Here is a 14,855-nt window from a genome sequence, read left to right as displayed (position 1 = left end):
TGAGTTCTCATAGCTAAGAAAAATTTTCAATATTTTGGCTTCCATTAAGTGTTTGGGTGCCTCATTTGTATTATTTTGGGGTGCTTTTTTATTTTTAGCTTTAGGTTTTTCTGAATTCGTTTGTGTTTTTGAGCTCAATGGCCAGTTGGTGCTGGATGGATGTATTTGGGACTAATACAAATAAATTGTACTATACAATTACAATAGTCGAATTTCGAGTCAATTCTGCAGTTTCTGTGGTTTTGCTTTTTGTTTTAAGGTTTCTGTTATGACCTCTAAGTTACTCTACCTTCGGAGCACCGTTTATTACTTAGTTTTGGCCGCTTTTAAGCAATATTTTCTGTGAATTAGTTTTTGCTCATTCGCGTGAAGAGTTAATAGAGGACAATGCAATTCAAAAGGAATGGATTGTAATAGCTGAAAAATAAATATTCCCGGAGACAAACTGATTGATCACAAAAGGTATTCAGAAAGGTTGATTGTTTTTGCTTAATTACAGAACTCTGGTCTTTCGTTACCATTGTTTCAGTTTTATATATCACGTTTACAAAGCTATCGCAACTGTGTTCCGGAACCATGTGAGCTACATTTGTGCAATTGATTTAAATGATGCCTTGTGCTTTTTAATCTAAGAACCCGAAATTATTCTGTTGCATTTGATAAATCAAAATGATATTTTTCAGTTATTAAATGACGTGATCGCAGAGCACCTTTCTTCATTAAAAGTTTTTTAAAAAATGTCCAACATATCATCAGATCTTCAGAGCTATCTCTCTTCGTCTCAAAAGGCATCTAATGGCTCCAGCTCTTCGGGTTTCATTTCCTTGAATCTTCCCACATTTGCTGGCTACTCGAAACTCTCCACAAAAGCATCGGACAACCCTTTTGATGAAGAAGCACAGCAAAGCACATCAGGGTCGAGTGGTGGTGGGTCGGGGTGGTTCAAATGGGTTAAAGAGGAACCAAAGGAAGAGGGTAGCAAAGTGTGCAATTGTATTCCTGAGATGAGCAAGAAACAACGACTAACAGGTACTTGTGTGATAGCCGAAAGTTGTTGACAAAATTTTGTTTTGTATAGAGATTTTGCATTCGAAAATAGGGATCAGATGTTTAACTCGGCGTTCAATTGATATGAAAAAGTTGAGACTAAAATGATGGAATTTGGTTACATAACAACAACCCATGTTAAATCGAGGCATATTTTTCAATTGTTTGAGATGTATTGAGTGTTCTTGGCAGTGTATATTTTGATTTAAAAATATTGTCAAAGATGATCTACTTTTGTTGTTTTAGGTTTCATCTTCACCCTGTTTCTCGGAATCATCTGTTTCGTATTTGCATTTATGTACCTGCCGGTGTTAGTGTTCAAAATGCGCAAATTTGTAATGCTCTTCTCCCTCGGAAGTTCCTTCACAATGCTCAGCTTCTGTTTCTTATTCGGACCATGGAATCATATAAAGAGTCTCTTCTCATCTGAGCGCATTCTATTCACGTCAATTTACCTTGCGACCCTCATCACAACGCTGTACTTTGCCATGGGTCTCGAAAGTACTATTTTGACCACAGTCGCTGGCTCTGCCCAAATTTGTGCCTTGGCTTATTACGTAATATCTTACATTCCGGGAGGCGCTGCTGGATTGACGTACTTCAGCTCTTTCTGGTGGAGCGTATGCTCAACTGCAATGAAAAGTTGTTTTGCATCTTAAAGTCAGTGACAAAGTAGAGTAACTAATTATGGTTATTGCTTATAAATTCAGATATATTAAACTAAAGTCTATAGACGTTGTACAGTTGGTCTTTATATTTCCGAATTCAATTTGGTGAGCGAATTTGGTTTCCCAATTTAAAGGGTTCCATCCAGCACATTCAAACGAAACGCATGTTTTTAGCATTTAATCACTGCTTGAGTGAAAGTTCGTTTTTTCTTTAATTTCTCATCTCGAAAAAACAGTAAATATATCGTTCCTGTTTCCATATCTGGCACGTAATGATCCGCACTTTATGATCCGCTCGAAAGTCTAAGTATGAAAAACTGGCCGTATTCTAAATTTTTGCAAATGCTTGTAAAATTTCTCGGAGTATGATGATAATCTTTCTCTCTTTATTCAAAATCGAGTTTCTTTTTCATCATGCTTCAAATATCTTTCGGCTTTCAAAAGATTGAAATAGATTTATGGAAACAACAAATCGGCATTGCTCCGTCATGTGTGCAACGTTGCAGCTTAAGATTCTAGAGGGATAAAACAAGTCAAACTGAGTTTGATCCAATATGGCCTATTTCTCGCTCTATACTGTATAACCTCTATTTTATTATGATTCAAACCATGGTTACTGATTTTAAAGTTATTTTGCTCAAAAACAAAGAAAAGTGAATGTGCACTTCTTCGGGTAATTAATTACTTTCGCGACTACTTTAACAGACAAAGTGAGATCGTTATTTGTCGTTTGTGGGCTAAAATGTTTGTTTTACTGGTTTTCTCAGCAGTTGGCCATGTTTGCAAAACTGCAAATCAATCGCCTCTGACTCATGCCTTTTTGTTTTCTCAAGTTAATTAGTTTCTTGCGACATGAACATTCTTTATATGTAAGTTTGATCTTCATTGTAGACCATGTAAAGATACAACAAAGCCATTTACGAGAATTTCTTAAAAGATTAAGAACTAAACAAAAGAATACTTTTTAGTTTCTTAAAGACGCAGCATTCCTTTTAAAGTCATTACGTATGACGCAAGTTTATAGTTAGTCGCGTTTAAAACTGTGTCATTACTTTTTCAATTACAATCGACTTTGTGTTAAAGTTATTGATCAAGTTACGACTCAGCCAACTTCATATACAGCTTTAAACTTCAAAATTTTTCAGTAGTCATGTTTGTGCTTTTTATTATGACTGTGTTTTCGTCTATTGTTGAGTTGCGTCTGCCGCGAAAGAAGAAAATGAGGAACGACTTAGAGTAATTTCACGTGACTGTACTTGGATTAATGACAATGACCGAAACCACGACAACAACGACCAATTCCCCATCTCCGAATCATTCCAATTCGACTGTAGTGGACTGTGACTGTTTCCTGTTGAAGTTGGTCGACTCCTATTTGAAACTGAAAGGTTTAGAGACGCAGAGAATCGAATCAGTTGTGAAGGACAAAACAATTAGCCACCCTTTCGATTGTTTGTGTCAACTTGGGTTCACGGAAAGTTTGTCTCATTCACGTAAGTTTTTTTTTTCGTTGATAGAAGGCATTTTCGTTAGTCATAAAATGGATACTTTCCAGTTTGAAAATTCCAGTTTTTAATGAACCTTGTATAAAGTTATTACCATGTATTGCAACTGTAGTTGAATTCGGAATTTCTATATTTAAAGTTAAAATAGAAGCGCTAACAAATCTTTTCGTGATAATCGACCAAAAAAGGATTGATATGTAGTTTTTCGGACTAAGCAAATATAAAAAGTTTCCAAAACAAACTCTAATCGAAGTTGGGTAGTAACGTACTTTGTGTTGCATAAAATTTCTTCGAAGGGTGACTGGGAACAATCTAACTGCAGATCGGAAATGGATCCCAGATTTCTTAAGTTTTCCTAAAAAGTGTCAACCCGGATTTGAGTATCAGAGCATTTCAGTACTGAACCAGCGCAGTTCAAAAAAATTTGATACGTTTATTCCAAGAGAACTCTGTTTGATTTTGTATGCCCAGTGTCTCTTCATTATGAGTTTATTTCTGTCATTGACTTTATCAGCATTGAGTTTATTATGCAATGGCCGAGACATATTTGTGCTTCGAATTGAGGTATAAGTTGTAGCACGATGTCATATTTGTGTAGCCCAAAACATGTAATTAATGCAGTAGTAGCAAGCACTTAGGCGTCTTAGCCAACATACAAATTAGAGCACACGCCAGTTGGCCGACGGATTTCAGCAGGATGAACTGTATTTTACAGATCGAGCGCTTTGTAACTTAGCTAACTTCTTGGAAAATACCGCAAAGCCCACTTAGCTTACTGTTTATGACTTAGTAGACAAACTAAATGATAGATTTGTCTGTACAGGGATTTTCGAGTTGCATATAAAGCAAATATTGCGAGCGCGAGTTGAACTGAGCTTATTATTTCTCATGCATCAAATGTGAATCGAAAGTGAACAAAAGCCGATGTAAGTTGGGACATGAATAGGGAACCTGACATCCCGAAAAAAGAGTTTATCTGGGAAACATACTTGTACATCAGTACTGCTAAAATTTCGATCTGAATTCAGAATTTTTATTCTGAGAAACATCGTTTACTTTAGACTATTTATTCGTTAAGAATTGTAAATGTTGATTAATTGCTCTTGAAGGAAGTTCATACCAATTATTGTGAACGTGTGTGTCTTTTTTACGACTCGAAGAGGAATGTTGAGATTCTACTGGTATTTTTAGCAGCAAGCAAGTTTGTTCATGACTTGAATTTTGACTTCTTTCTGTTCGAGCATTTACCTCCGTTTTTGATTGTTGACTTCTGTTTTCGAACATTGGACTTTAACGGTAGCTTTGTTGGTAATGTAGATTAATTAGGAACTGCTGGTAATGTTCATGGTCAAGAGGTCATTTTGAGATTTTTTGTTCCTATATAAGTCACCCCTAATTATCTAAACTACACCGCACAACCCCCCCCCCCCCCCACCTACCCCTACCCCGAAACTACCCCCTCCCTTCACCTAACTACCCCCCAACTACCCACCTCCCCAACCTATCTACCCACCCACCCCACCTAGCTCCCCCTGCACCTAAAAAATTGTCGGCATTTTTAAAACACCTTAATATGGTTTGTTGGGCTACTTTTGTTTTTTTTCTTGTCTATTTTGATGTTCTGATTTTGGTAAGGTTAGGTTAGAGATTACAATGCATGACGATTCGAGTCGTTTCCGGTATTCTACTGGCTATTTTTCACTTGACAATTTTGCGATTTTTGTTCTAGAACATTCTTTGACTTCTCAAGTGACTTTTTTACGCTTTGGTTCATTATTTTGAGTGATCTCTATTGCTCTCTGAAGTAAAGCTTGTTGCTAATATATAATCGGTTGCTGTTTGCAAAAATAATTGAGTCATAGCGCAGTGGTAAGTGCGGGTGGCAGTGGATCGGGAGGTCAAAGGTTAGAGTCTCGTTGGGGACAAGGTTTTTGCACCCATAAAGAAAAATTGATTTAGGCTACAGTCCCTGAATTAAATTGCCTCGCCTGTCTTTCAAGAGCAATTCTTCCGACATTTGTAGGTTTATGTTTGATTAATAGCCGCACAGCGATAGCTGGGGCTATTATTGGCCTTCGCTTGGTTTTTTACAATTCAAAGAATTTGAATTGTATTGGGGCGCTGTCTTTTTTTTTAAGATCTGTTCACACATTTTCATGATTTTTGAAGTCAAATTGGAGTGGTGATTTTGGTCACGCCGAAACAGGAAATGGAGCGAAAAAGCGAGTGGTTTTGCATTGTGATTTTTTTTCGCTCTAATTTTAAAGCAGAGTGAGAAAACGGTGTTTGAACAAAAATTCGGTTTCTCGCTAGTGGTTTTTTGTTCACATGCGGCATTTTCACTTATTTTTACTGTTTTTTCGATTTTTTGGATCGGATTTTTTTCTGAATAGTTTTCCCAATCCATTCACAGCTCATTCTGGACCTAGTTTTTTGTTAGAATCAAAATTACATATCTCACTAGTGGTTTTTTGTTCTCCCTAGCAGCATTTTGACATTGATTTTCTGTTTTTTTTTGTTTTTTTCATCTGATCTTTTTTAGAAATGGTTTTCCCAATTCACTCATTGTCCGTTCTAGGTCTAGTTGTTTGTTATTTCAATGAATATTCTTTGAATTGTACGTCAGGACTTGTCCTGCTATGTTTTTTATTTCGTCATGATTTTTGTTACGACCATATGACGTCACAGCCACTTTTTGTTCATTCGTTCATGCAATTTCAACTGAATTGCATGTGTGACGTCATTTTTCGCTCTTAGTGGAGCGAGTTTTTTTGTTCATGCGCGTGATTAAATTTTTGGTCACACTTGACTTACCTCACTCTCAAAAATGACTTCCTCACTTTGAAATTGACTTTTATTTACTTTAATTCAAAGAGATAAGGTCAAATGGGTATGTGTCACTATAAATGAAGGTTATTTGAGATCAGCTAATAGAGGCAGCAATAACTTATACAGATTTTTAATCAAAATATAACAGATCAGGCTTCAATGAAAATACGAATTTTTTTGGTCTGTCTTTTTTACTGTTTTTGTTAGACTGTCGATCTACGAATCTATTGCGGCTATTTTCTGGCAATCTGCCAGCTATGTTTTTTCACTTGTGCGTGAATCATTGGAGTTTTTGTGACAATTTATTTGTGCTATCTTATTATTGAATTACTACTTCTGAATGTTGATATTAGGTTTAAGGATTGAATTTTCAAATTAATCACTTGATTGTGTCTGACTGGCTCCGGGCAGGTCTTTGCGTTAATCTGCTTTTCTAACAAACTAATGTAGTAGGTTGATAGTAAAATGCTTTTTCCCCTTGGAACATTGATTCTGAAGTGTTATCATGAAAATAAAAAAAAATATGTTGCTGCTTCTGATAGTCGACGTTTTGACTTTTTCGAAACTCGATTTTTTTTGTTTCGTTTCTCAGTAACACTCAGGCTCACACCTTCACGTTTATATCCGATTCATTTGATCTACAGCCCAAATTTACCAATATAGTGGTGGTCTCGTAAAGTGATGTTTTCAGAAAGCACGATTGATTGTTAAGTAGTCAATGGGAAATCAGGAACACTGTTTGAATTACCTTAGTATTGGCCAACTAATCGTTTTTTTTTAATTTTTCGCTGTAAATGTTGGTGATTCTCCCAATAGCGACATTTTGGATTTAGCTTTGGATTGTTGGAATTTACGAGTTCCAAGTTTGGACGAGTATAAGTTTGGTACAATTTGGTGAATTTACCACTCACTGATTTTAGCAAAGAGGTTTTAAGGGTTCATTATTGGCTAAACAAAAAAGGGGACCATGTTTCTGCTCGTCAGCTGAGTAGTAATTGAACTTCTAATCACACGCCCCCAATTGCATAATATTTGCATAAGAACCAACTGTCTATATAACCCCGCACAATTTGCTATTGGTGGGTCATAAGCCTCGACTAAAAATATTCCCGAAAAGTCGGAAAATACCCCGTCCTTTTTAAGATTGACTCCAACAGTTTTTATTTAATGCTAATTTACTGTTTCAGTGTCTGTTCAGTTGGAGAAGGATGAGCCGATGCACTCACAGCACTTCTCTAAATTCGGAAATGTGTTCGACCCCTCTTTTCCCAACAATAAGTTGAAACTGTACCTCTGCGGAATATTTGCCATCGACCCTAAAAGTAAGCAGGGAAACTTTGCAACGGCGCCACCTTAAAGATTTTCATTTTTGTACGGTACGCTGATCGATTCATACATGTAAATAACTCTCGAACTAATGCCTACTCGCAAATCACTAATGCAATTTTTCGAGCAGCTTGGAATGTGAGGAATTGACTTGACGAATTCGAGTTTTATTTAGATGACAGAATTATTCATACTTTTGCTATTGGGGACTTTATTAAACGTATCAATTGCTGTTTTCCTAATTGAAGTTGTACCTGAGCGTTAGATATTTGAAAATTTAAAATTTCACGTGTCTGACTTTTGTTTTAAATTGCGCAATAGATTTTCTACGCGAAGTCACGGAAATTTTACAAAAAACAGAAGAATATGTAGAGATGAACAAACTAACTTTGAATACAAACAAAGCCGAATTAATCTTTTTCTCGCGCGATAATTCAGATTTCGGACCTATTTTTTACAAAAACGAAGTTTTCACAACACAAAAAAGTTGCAGATATCTTGGTATTCAAATTGACAGGAATCTTAGTTTCCAGGAGCAGCTGAATAAAACCTTGAAAAAGATGCTCATGCTATAAGATCAATTTACCTTATAAGACATCAAGTTCCCCTGAACGCGCGAATTCTTCTAAAATCACTTGTGCTTTCACACTTATCATTTTCGGCAATCTTTTCAAAATTTATCTGCAAAAAACCTAAAACGCCTTAACCGACAGATTAACTGGGGTATAAAGGTGTGCTTTCTACGCAAAAAGTATGACAAAGCGAGAGATCTGCGAATCCAGACAAAGACCCTACCAGCTGAGCTAATAATAGCAAAAATGTCGCTAATCAAATTTTGTTATGATATCGCTAGGCCAGAAAATTCTGAAAAATTTCACGGGTATCTGAGTCTTCATCAAAATACTCGAACAAAACAATTCAAAATTAGACAAAATGCCAAAACCAGCTTTGGAATGAATTCGATTGTTCGTCAATGCGTACAGAAATGGAATAAGTTACCATATTGGCTTCGGTTGGCAAAAAATGAAAACGTTTTTAAGAAAACGTTGAATGACTTCTTGCTCTCACAACATGAAAAAATTCCTTTGAAGAGTAACGTAGGAGCTTTTAAAAGTTATTTTTATTTTTAGGAAGAAAACAATCAAAAGAAAATTTTAAAATGTGATTCTTTAAGAAATTTGTTGATGTTTATTATATTATTATTGTTTGAATGATTTGAAATATTTTTTGTTTCAGGTATATTTAACCGTATGGTTATAATTTTAATTTACTTGTTGCAAAAAAAGTAAACGCTAGTTTATTTCATTCTTTTTCAGGTTTTCACTCGTCGAGTAGGCTGCACACTGACACGGGGAAATTAAGTGGAGCCGTCATTTTCAACTTTCTCGTTGTTCTCTGTAGTATAGCCGAGAAGATTTTTACCACCTTTCCCGAAAAACCTCTGAGAGAACGTGAAGATGTGATCATAGCCTGTATTCATACTGCGGATTATTTCAAAAATTCTATTCTAATTCCTGATTGGTTGCTGAAACATGGCGGTTGGACAGCGTTGGCAAAAGTGGCCGAAAAGATTGCCTTGACGACCCAGAGTGAAAGTTCGTCTAATTGGAGAGATATGTTACCTGGGGCGGCTGTGCTAGCATCTGGAATGGCGGCTCTAGGAATTGCGGTAATTGCAAGGAGGTGACAGCAGCTTGAATTGCAAATTTCCTCCTCGAGTAGGTGTGCCGGAACAATTGCATCGTTTTTTTTCGCAATAATTGTCCGAGGGCGGGATCTTTATGAATATGTTAATACATAGATTTCGAACTCACTTTTTGTTTGACTTAGTTTATACTTTTGTTAGCTATTTATCAACTAGCCCTAAATTTAGAAAAAGAATTCAAATTTATTTGCTTTATATTCACCAAATCTTTGTTATTCTGACTGTTAAGAGGATCAATATGCAGAAAATGCTATTTTTCGGCCCATAAAATACGCTGACATTTCAATAATTGTCATTTAACAAACATTTTGATGATCACTGAATAGCGAGAGCTTTTTTGAAGAGGTAACTGTTTAGACGGCCCGGATAATTATGGGAAAATTTTTGCCCATTCAAGCAGTTTCAACAAATCCAGCAAAATGTCAATGAAGAGTCTTAGTCAACTGGATTGATGAAAGAACAGATTTTAATCAAATTAGCTGAAATAGTGAGTACTGAGGGATGTATTACAACACATTTTAAGTCAGTGTCGAATTTCGTGAATTTCGGTGAGGATATTAAATCTCGTTTGTTTTAAAAGACGTTTCTTCTAATGCTTTCTCTTTTAGTTCTTTTCGGGAGGAAAAACTATCTCAGCATTTATTATAGAAAATTGTAAATTAACTTTGTTGAGCCACTTAAGAGAAACAATCTTCGACACGTTAGGTGGCATATCCTTTATTTGATATTTTTCGTTGGTTCGTTTTATGCAAAGAGCATAAGCTTAGATCTGAAGTAAATGATTTTGTTGTAAAGTGGGTCTCTCTGAGGATACAATTGCTACGCTTGTTTCATGGCGTTTTGTATAGAATTTTGAAGGGTAGGATTGCAACAATTGTTTTTTTTTCGCTATTGCTGATAACACCCGCAGATAAACTAAAAGCGCGGGAGAACATTTGATTTTAAAAGGACTGTTCCTACAAATGCCTTAATTTTTTAATTACGGGATGAAGTTTTCTGTGGGTCAGCTTCATGATGTAAGATTCGCTTCAAGTGTCGAAACATGGTTGGGAGAAACGTGTAGGAGAAAACGGAAATGTTTATTCTTTTAGTATCTGTACCAGAGTTAATTTTCCTGGAATTGTCACATGAAAATGATGCAATTATGTTGTCTAAACAACGGTCGTGGTTTTAAATTATTTTGAACCAGCACAAAATTGGCAGCAAAGACAGGCAGCCAAAATTTTACTTCCTAAATTAAAAGCTGTGTGAAATCCTCATTACGAGGAACTGTCAGATAATTACTCTGGTTTTTCACGGAAATCGAAATAGAAATTGTTTAGGTGCTTCAATAATGGTAATCTAGAATACATTGATTACTTAGATTACTTTGAACATTAGATAGTAGTGGATAAAACGGGGGTTCCAGCCACCAGCCCAATTTGTCTCTTCCCCCTCATGCTAGCCGCATTCGGGGAAATGAGCCAAATTGTACTGGTAAATGTAACCCCCGTTTTATCCACTACTATATTCATAATCAAAAATGAAAATTAATCAAAAATAAGCCCCAACCCGCACACTTGCGCACGCATGAGCACCGCACTCAGAATTATGCGCACCATGCGGTCTATGCGCGTCATTTGATTTTTTCGAAAAAATTATCTATATTTATACTTTTGGCTAATAATGGGGCTAAATAATTTATAGATGGATTTGGCTATTAATTTATAGATAGAATTGGCCAATAATTCATAGATAGATTTGGCTAATAATATGTAGATAGATTTGGCTAATAATTTATAGATAGATTTGGCTAATAATATATATAGATTTGGCTAATAATTTATAGATAGATTTGGTTATTAATCTAAGAAGCAGTTCCCGGTATAGTCAATGATTTATATAATAATCTGAGAAGCAGTTACTGATAAAGTCAATGATTTAGATAGTAATTTGAGAAGCAGTTCCTGATATAACTAATGATTTATATAATAATAATATAGTCAATGATATTGCCAATAAATATAGTCAATGATTTAGATAAAAATCTGAGAAGCAGTTCCTGATCTGAGAAGCAGTTCCTGATATAGTAAATGATTTAACAGTCTATTCTTCTAATAATTTATCTATATCTATACCTTTGGCTTTTAGTTTGGAAACTATAAGATAATATTTATAATACTCTTGTTCTTCTTTTTTTTCTTTATCAGAATGGATACCTTTTGGCAAGTCTATATATTTATGAGATTTTTTATATGACCCCTTAACCCACTAAAGCTAAATATAGAAGAACAATATTCACACCGAACCTTAGTTGAATTACTTTTTACATATTGATTTCTTTTTATCAAAACATGTTATTTGTTTGATAACATTGCATTAGTTACAAACTCATAGAATTAGAATCAGCAAAGCTACTTTGTAGATCAGTGAAGCTGCTACGCAGATTAGAATTAGATTTAGAATTTGAATTAGATTTAGAATCAGCAAAGCTTCTTTGTAGATCAGCAGAGCTGCATCGCAGATTAGGATTAGAATCAGCAAAGCTGCTTCACAGATTAGAATTAGAATTAGAATCAGCAAAGCTGCTGTGCAGATCGGCGAAGCTGCTACGCAGATCAGAAGCTTCTTGATTAAATTTAGTTAAACAAATTCCGCGCAATGATATATCCCCACATTTAAACACTAATTTTGTCCTTATGTTTTAGTTGATAATGAAAAGACATAGTGTGGGGAGTTCCACATTTAGCCCTACACTCTAAACATTTCATGACCATTATTTATAATGAGACAAAATTTCAATTATTTGTATTTAGTATATTATCTTTATAGTATTATATCTATAGTTCTAATTATCTTTATGGCTTTAATTATACTCTGAACCTTCTATAAACTATTATTTAAAACTAATCAAATTTCTAATTATATCTTTTCAGTTTCAATATAACATCTAACCAAAATTTCATTTCATTATCTTTTCAGTTCCGAATTATAACTAGCTAAAATTTCAATTAAATCTCTATTATCTCTAGACCAGACAAACCTAGCTAATGTTTCCATACCTGACTTATTAAGAGTATTATATATAAATCTTTTAATTAAAATCTTTTCATTACTCAAACCCAGTTTTATCTCAAACGAAATTTATAATTTCATCTCTAAATTTTTGATAATTTTTTAAGATTAGTTAAATCATATCTACCCCTTTTGTTTAAAGTACCAGTCTTTTTATTCATATATTCATCTGTCATTTGGGTCCATCCTTGGCAAAGCTTATCTTTTCTTTCGAGTTCATCTGCGAATCAAAAATCCCTAACTTCTGATCTTCTGAATTTTCTTTCGAGTTCATCTGCGAATCAAAAATCCCTAACGTCTGATCTTCTGAATCGGGTAAATCCCTAACTTCTGTATCCTGGTCTTGCACTTCTCGATAACCTTGTCTGTATAATGTATTTGTTCTATTTAATACGTTACTTGCACCCCCTGCTACAAGTGCAGCGGTTTTTACTGCCGTACCAGGAGATATATAGTTATATATAATGAAGCACGTACCCATAATTCCACACACACACAGACGATACTAGCCTTAAACCATTAGCTTTAACTGTTTCTTCTGGTAAAAGATCATTCTGAATTTTAATACCTCTTGATGTAAGAGTTTTATTAAAGTAGAACTGATAGTTATCTATATTAATATTATTTCTCTCTGAAGCATTCTTCATTAGTGGTTTCATTTTATAGTTTTATTTATCTCATCACTTTCTAATTTATCTTTTAAACTAAGGGCTTTTAAGTCTAGGAAACCAACTTTCGAGTCATATATCATAGTTCTATTTCTATCAATAATAATAATAGTATCCTCATTCTTATCATATTTAGTCATGCCCTAACGAAGTTCAGAAACTATTCCATCTGTACAATTTAAATAGCTACTATTTAAGTCATTAATTATGCCATGAAAGTCATATTTGCACTCATATGTTATATTAAAATTTTTAAATAGATCTGACCCATTATAAATTGTTATATAAATAGTATCACAGTTGATTCTTGCTGTATTAATTATCTGGGCTGGTTTATGACACATTACAATCATTAGAATTTTATTATGTCTTCTTTCTGTAAAATAATAACCTATATCTTATTTAACTTATCCCCCCATATCATCAAGAACGATTACACTATCTTGAAACATATGCATGTTTTTTGATTTGATTATAATTATATCACACATATTGAAATCACAATAGGGCGTGCCAGTTTCTGGATTTATCCAATCTCATCTTTACATACTATGATTATGGACCTCCGGTCATCTGCGAAGCAGGTTCCCTGATGTTCCGCCATATCCTTAATATCTTGATCTTGCTCATGTTCCTGATCCTGATACAACTTTAAGTGTTGTCCAACAAATAAGTCTTTCCTGTACCAGTTCCACCATAAACAATAGTATGTAATGGTGACTTTTCATATTCAAATCTAATTAGACTTCAATTTATATATCCGCCAAAGCTTTCTTCTAGTTTTGTATATTCAGTTTGTATTGAATCATTTACTATATAACAAAACAATTATGAAAATAAATATTATAATTGCACTACCGGTCTCCATTTTTTCATATAAAAATGCTAATCCTAACTTTTGAGGAATTCAATGATAAATTTGGTATTGATAATAAAGCTATCAGTAATATCAGAATAGAAGATATAGGTAAAGATATAAGTAATACCAATTGAGATAATAATGAGATCAGATTCCAGAAATTATTCATGATCCCGAATTCAACATTATTGTAAATCTACTTCCAACTGATGGTACACATTGGGTTTTAGTTATAAGAGAAGGTGGCCCTATATATTATTTTGATAGTTTTGGTTATGAGACTCTGCCGTTATTCTTATAAGGATATGTTGATCTAGGGTCTGAAAATACAAGAATATGACGAATCTTTTTGTGGGGCTTATTGTTTATATATGATCTATCTTATTGATAAAGGATTAAGAGTAAAGATTGCTCACTATAATCTAATTAATCAAGTTAAATGTCCAGGAATGTTAAATGAGTGTTTGTGTTTGGGTTGTAAAGTGAAAGGCGAAGTTGAAGATAAAGATATAGTCAAAGGGTTTCAGCCACAGCCTCTGGCTGATGACAATGTCAATCAGGGAACCTGCTTCGCAGATGACAATGTTAATGATAATGTCAATGTTAATGTCAATGACTATGTCAATTAGGGAACCTGCTTCGCAGATGTCAATGACATTGTTAATGACAATATCAATGTCAATGTCTAAGACAATGTCAATGTCAATCAGAGAACCTGCTTCGCAGATGTCAATCACAATGTTATGAGATTGTTAGTGAAAATGAAGTTGATATCTATCTACTTAGAGAAAAACCCCCAAGAGTAAAGTCCTTTTCAGCTTTAGCCCGCAGTAGCCATACAAGCAGGGTATCCTTTTTGATGGTTGATGTTAATGGGAGTCTACAATCATGGCTAGATGATGATAATATAATTGTCAATGCTATATTCCCAGAAAGCTTCAGATGTGTAAGAGCTGGTCCTAGTGAATGTGGAAAAACATTCTTATTAAAGAATCTATTTTTGAGTAGTATACAGTTTTATAGGCTATATATCATTGGTCCTACTGGTGATTGATATGAAGATCTAAAGAATGAAGACAGTGTTTATTAAAAAAAAGATTTACCCTCTCCCCATCAACTACCTAAAGATATAAACTAATGATATTTGATGATGTTGGGGGTAAGGAACCAATTATTAATGAATACTTTTGTAGA

The 14,855-nt window shown here is 34.5% G+C and overlaps 2 protein-coding genes across 2 annotated transcripts; both read left to right on the top strand.

Annotated features, from left to right (window-relative positions):
• Positions 1–687: 687 nt before the first annotated feature.
• Positions 688–1,829, top strand: LOC142341560 (uncharacterized). The gene is made up of 2 exons (XM_075392587.1): positions 688–1,029; positions 1,294–1,829. Exons 1-2 carry the CDS (start codon positions 738–740, stop codon positions 1,704–1,706), a joined length of 705 nt encoding a protein of 234 aa, XP_075248702.1. The 5' UTR covers positions 688–737; the 3' UTR covers positions 1,707–1,829.
• A 688-nt stretch (positions 1,830–2,517) lies between these two features.
• Positions 2,518–9,275, top strand: LOC142341559 (uncharacterized). Its single transcript, XM_075392586.1, has 3 exons — positions 2,518–3,208; positions 7,237–7,371; positions 8,692–9,275. The coding sequence occupies exons 1-3, from the start codon at positions 2,980–2,982 to the stop codon at positions 9,060–9,062; spliced, it is 735 nt and encodes a 244-aa protein (XP_075248701.1). The 5' UTR covers positions 2,518–2,979; the 3' UTR covers positions 9,063–9,275.
• Positions 9,276–14,855: the final 5,580 nt, after the last annotated feature.

The sequence above is a fragment of the Convolutriloba macropyga genome, chromosome 6 (assembly GCF_964194025.1).
Source record: "Convolutriloba macropyga chromosome 6, txConMacr16.3, whole genome shotgun sequence".
Classification (NCBI taxonomy): Eukaryota; Metazoa; Xenacoelomorpha; order Acoela; family Convolutidae; genus Convolutriloba; species Convolutriloba macropyga.
This window is presented reverse-complemented; position numbering and strand designations above follow the sequence as displayed.

Bases quoted from the DNA above. Each gene is read 5' to 3' on its own strand.
- LOC142341560 (XM_075392587.1), top strand. From the start codon at position 738: ATGTCCAACATATCATCAGATCTTCAGAGCTATCTCTCTTCGTCTCAA. The intron at 1,030-1,293 runs GTACTTGTGTGA...TTGTTGTTTTAG, and splicing joins CAAGAAACAACGACTAACAG to GTTTCATCTTCACCCTGTTT.
- LOC142341559 (XM_075392586.1), top strand. From the start codon at position 2,980: ATGACAATGACCGAAACCACGACAACAACGACCAATTCCCCATCTCCG. The intron at 3,209-7,236 runs GTAAGTTTTTTT...TTACTGTTTCAG, and splicing joins GGAAAGTTTGTCTCATTCAC to TGTCTGTTCAGTTGGAGAAG. The intron at 7,372-8,691 runs GTAAGCAGGGAA...ATTCTTTTTCAG, and splicing joins ATTTGCCATCGACCCTAAAA to GTTTTCACTCGTCGAGTAGG.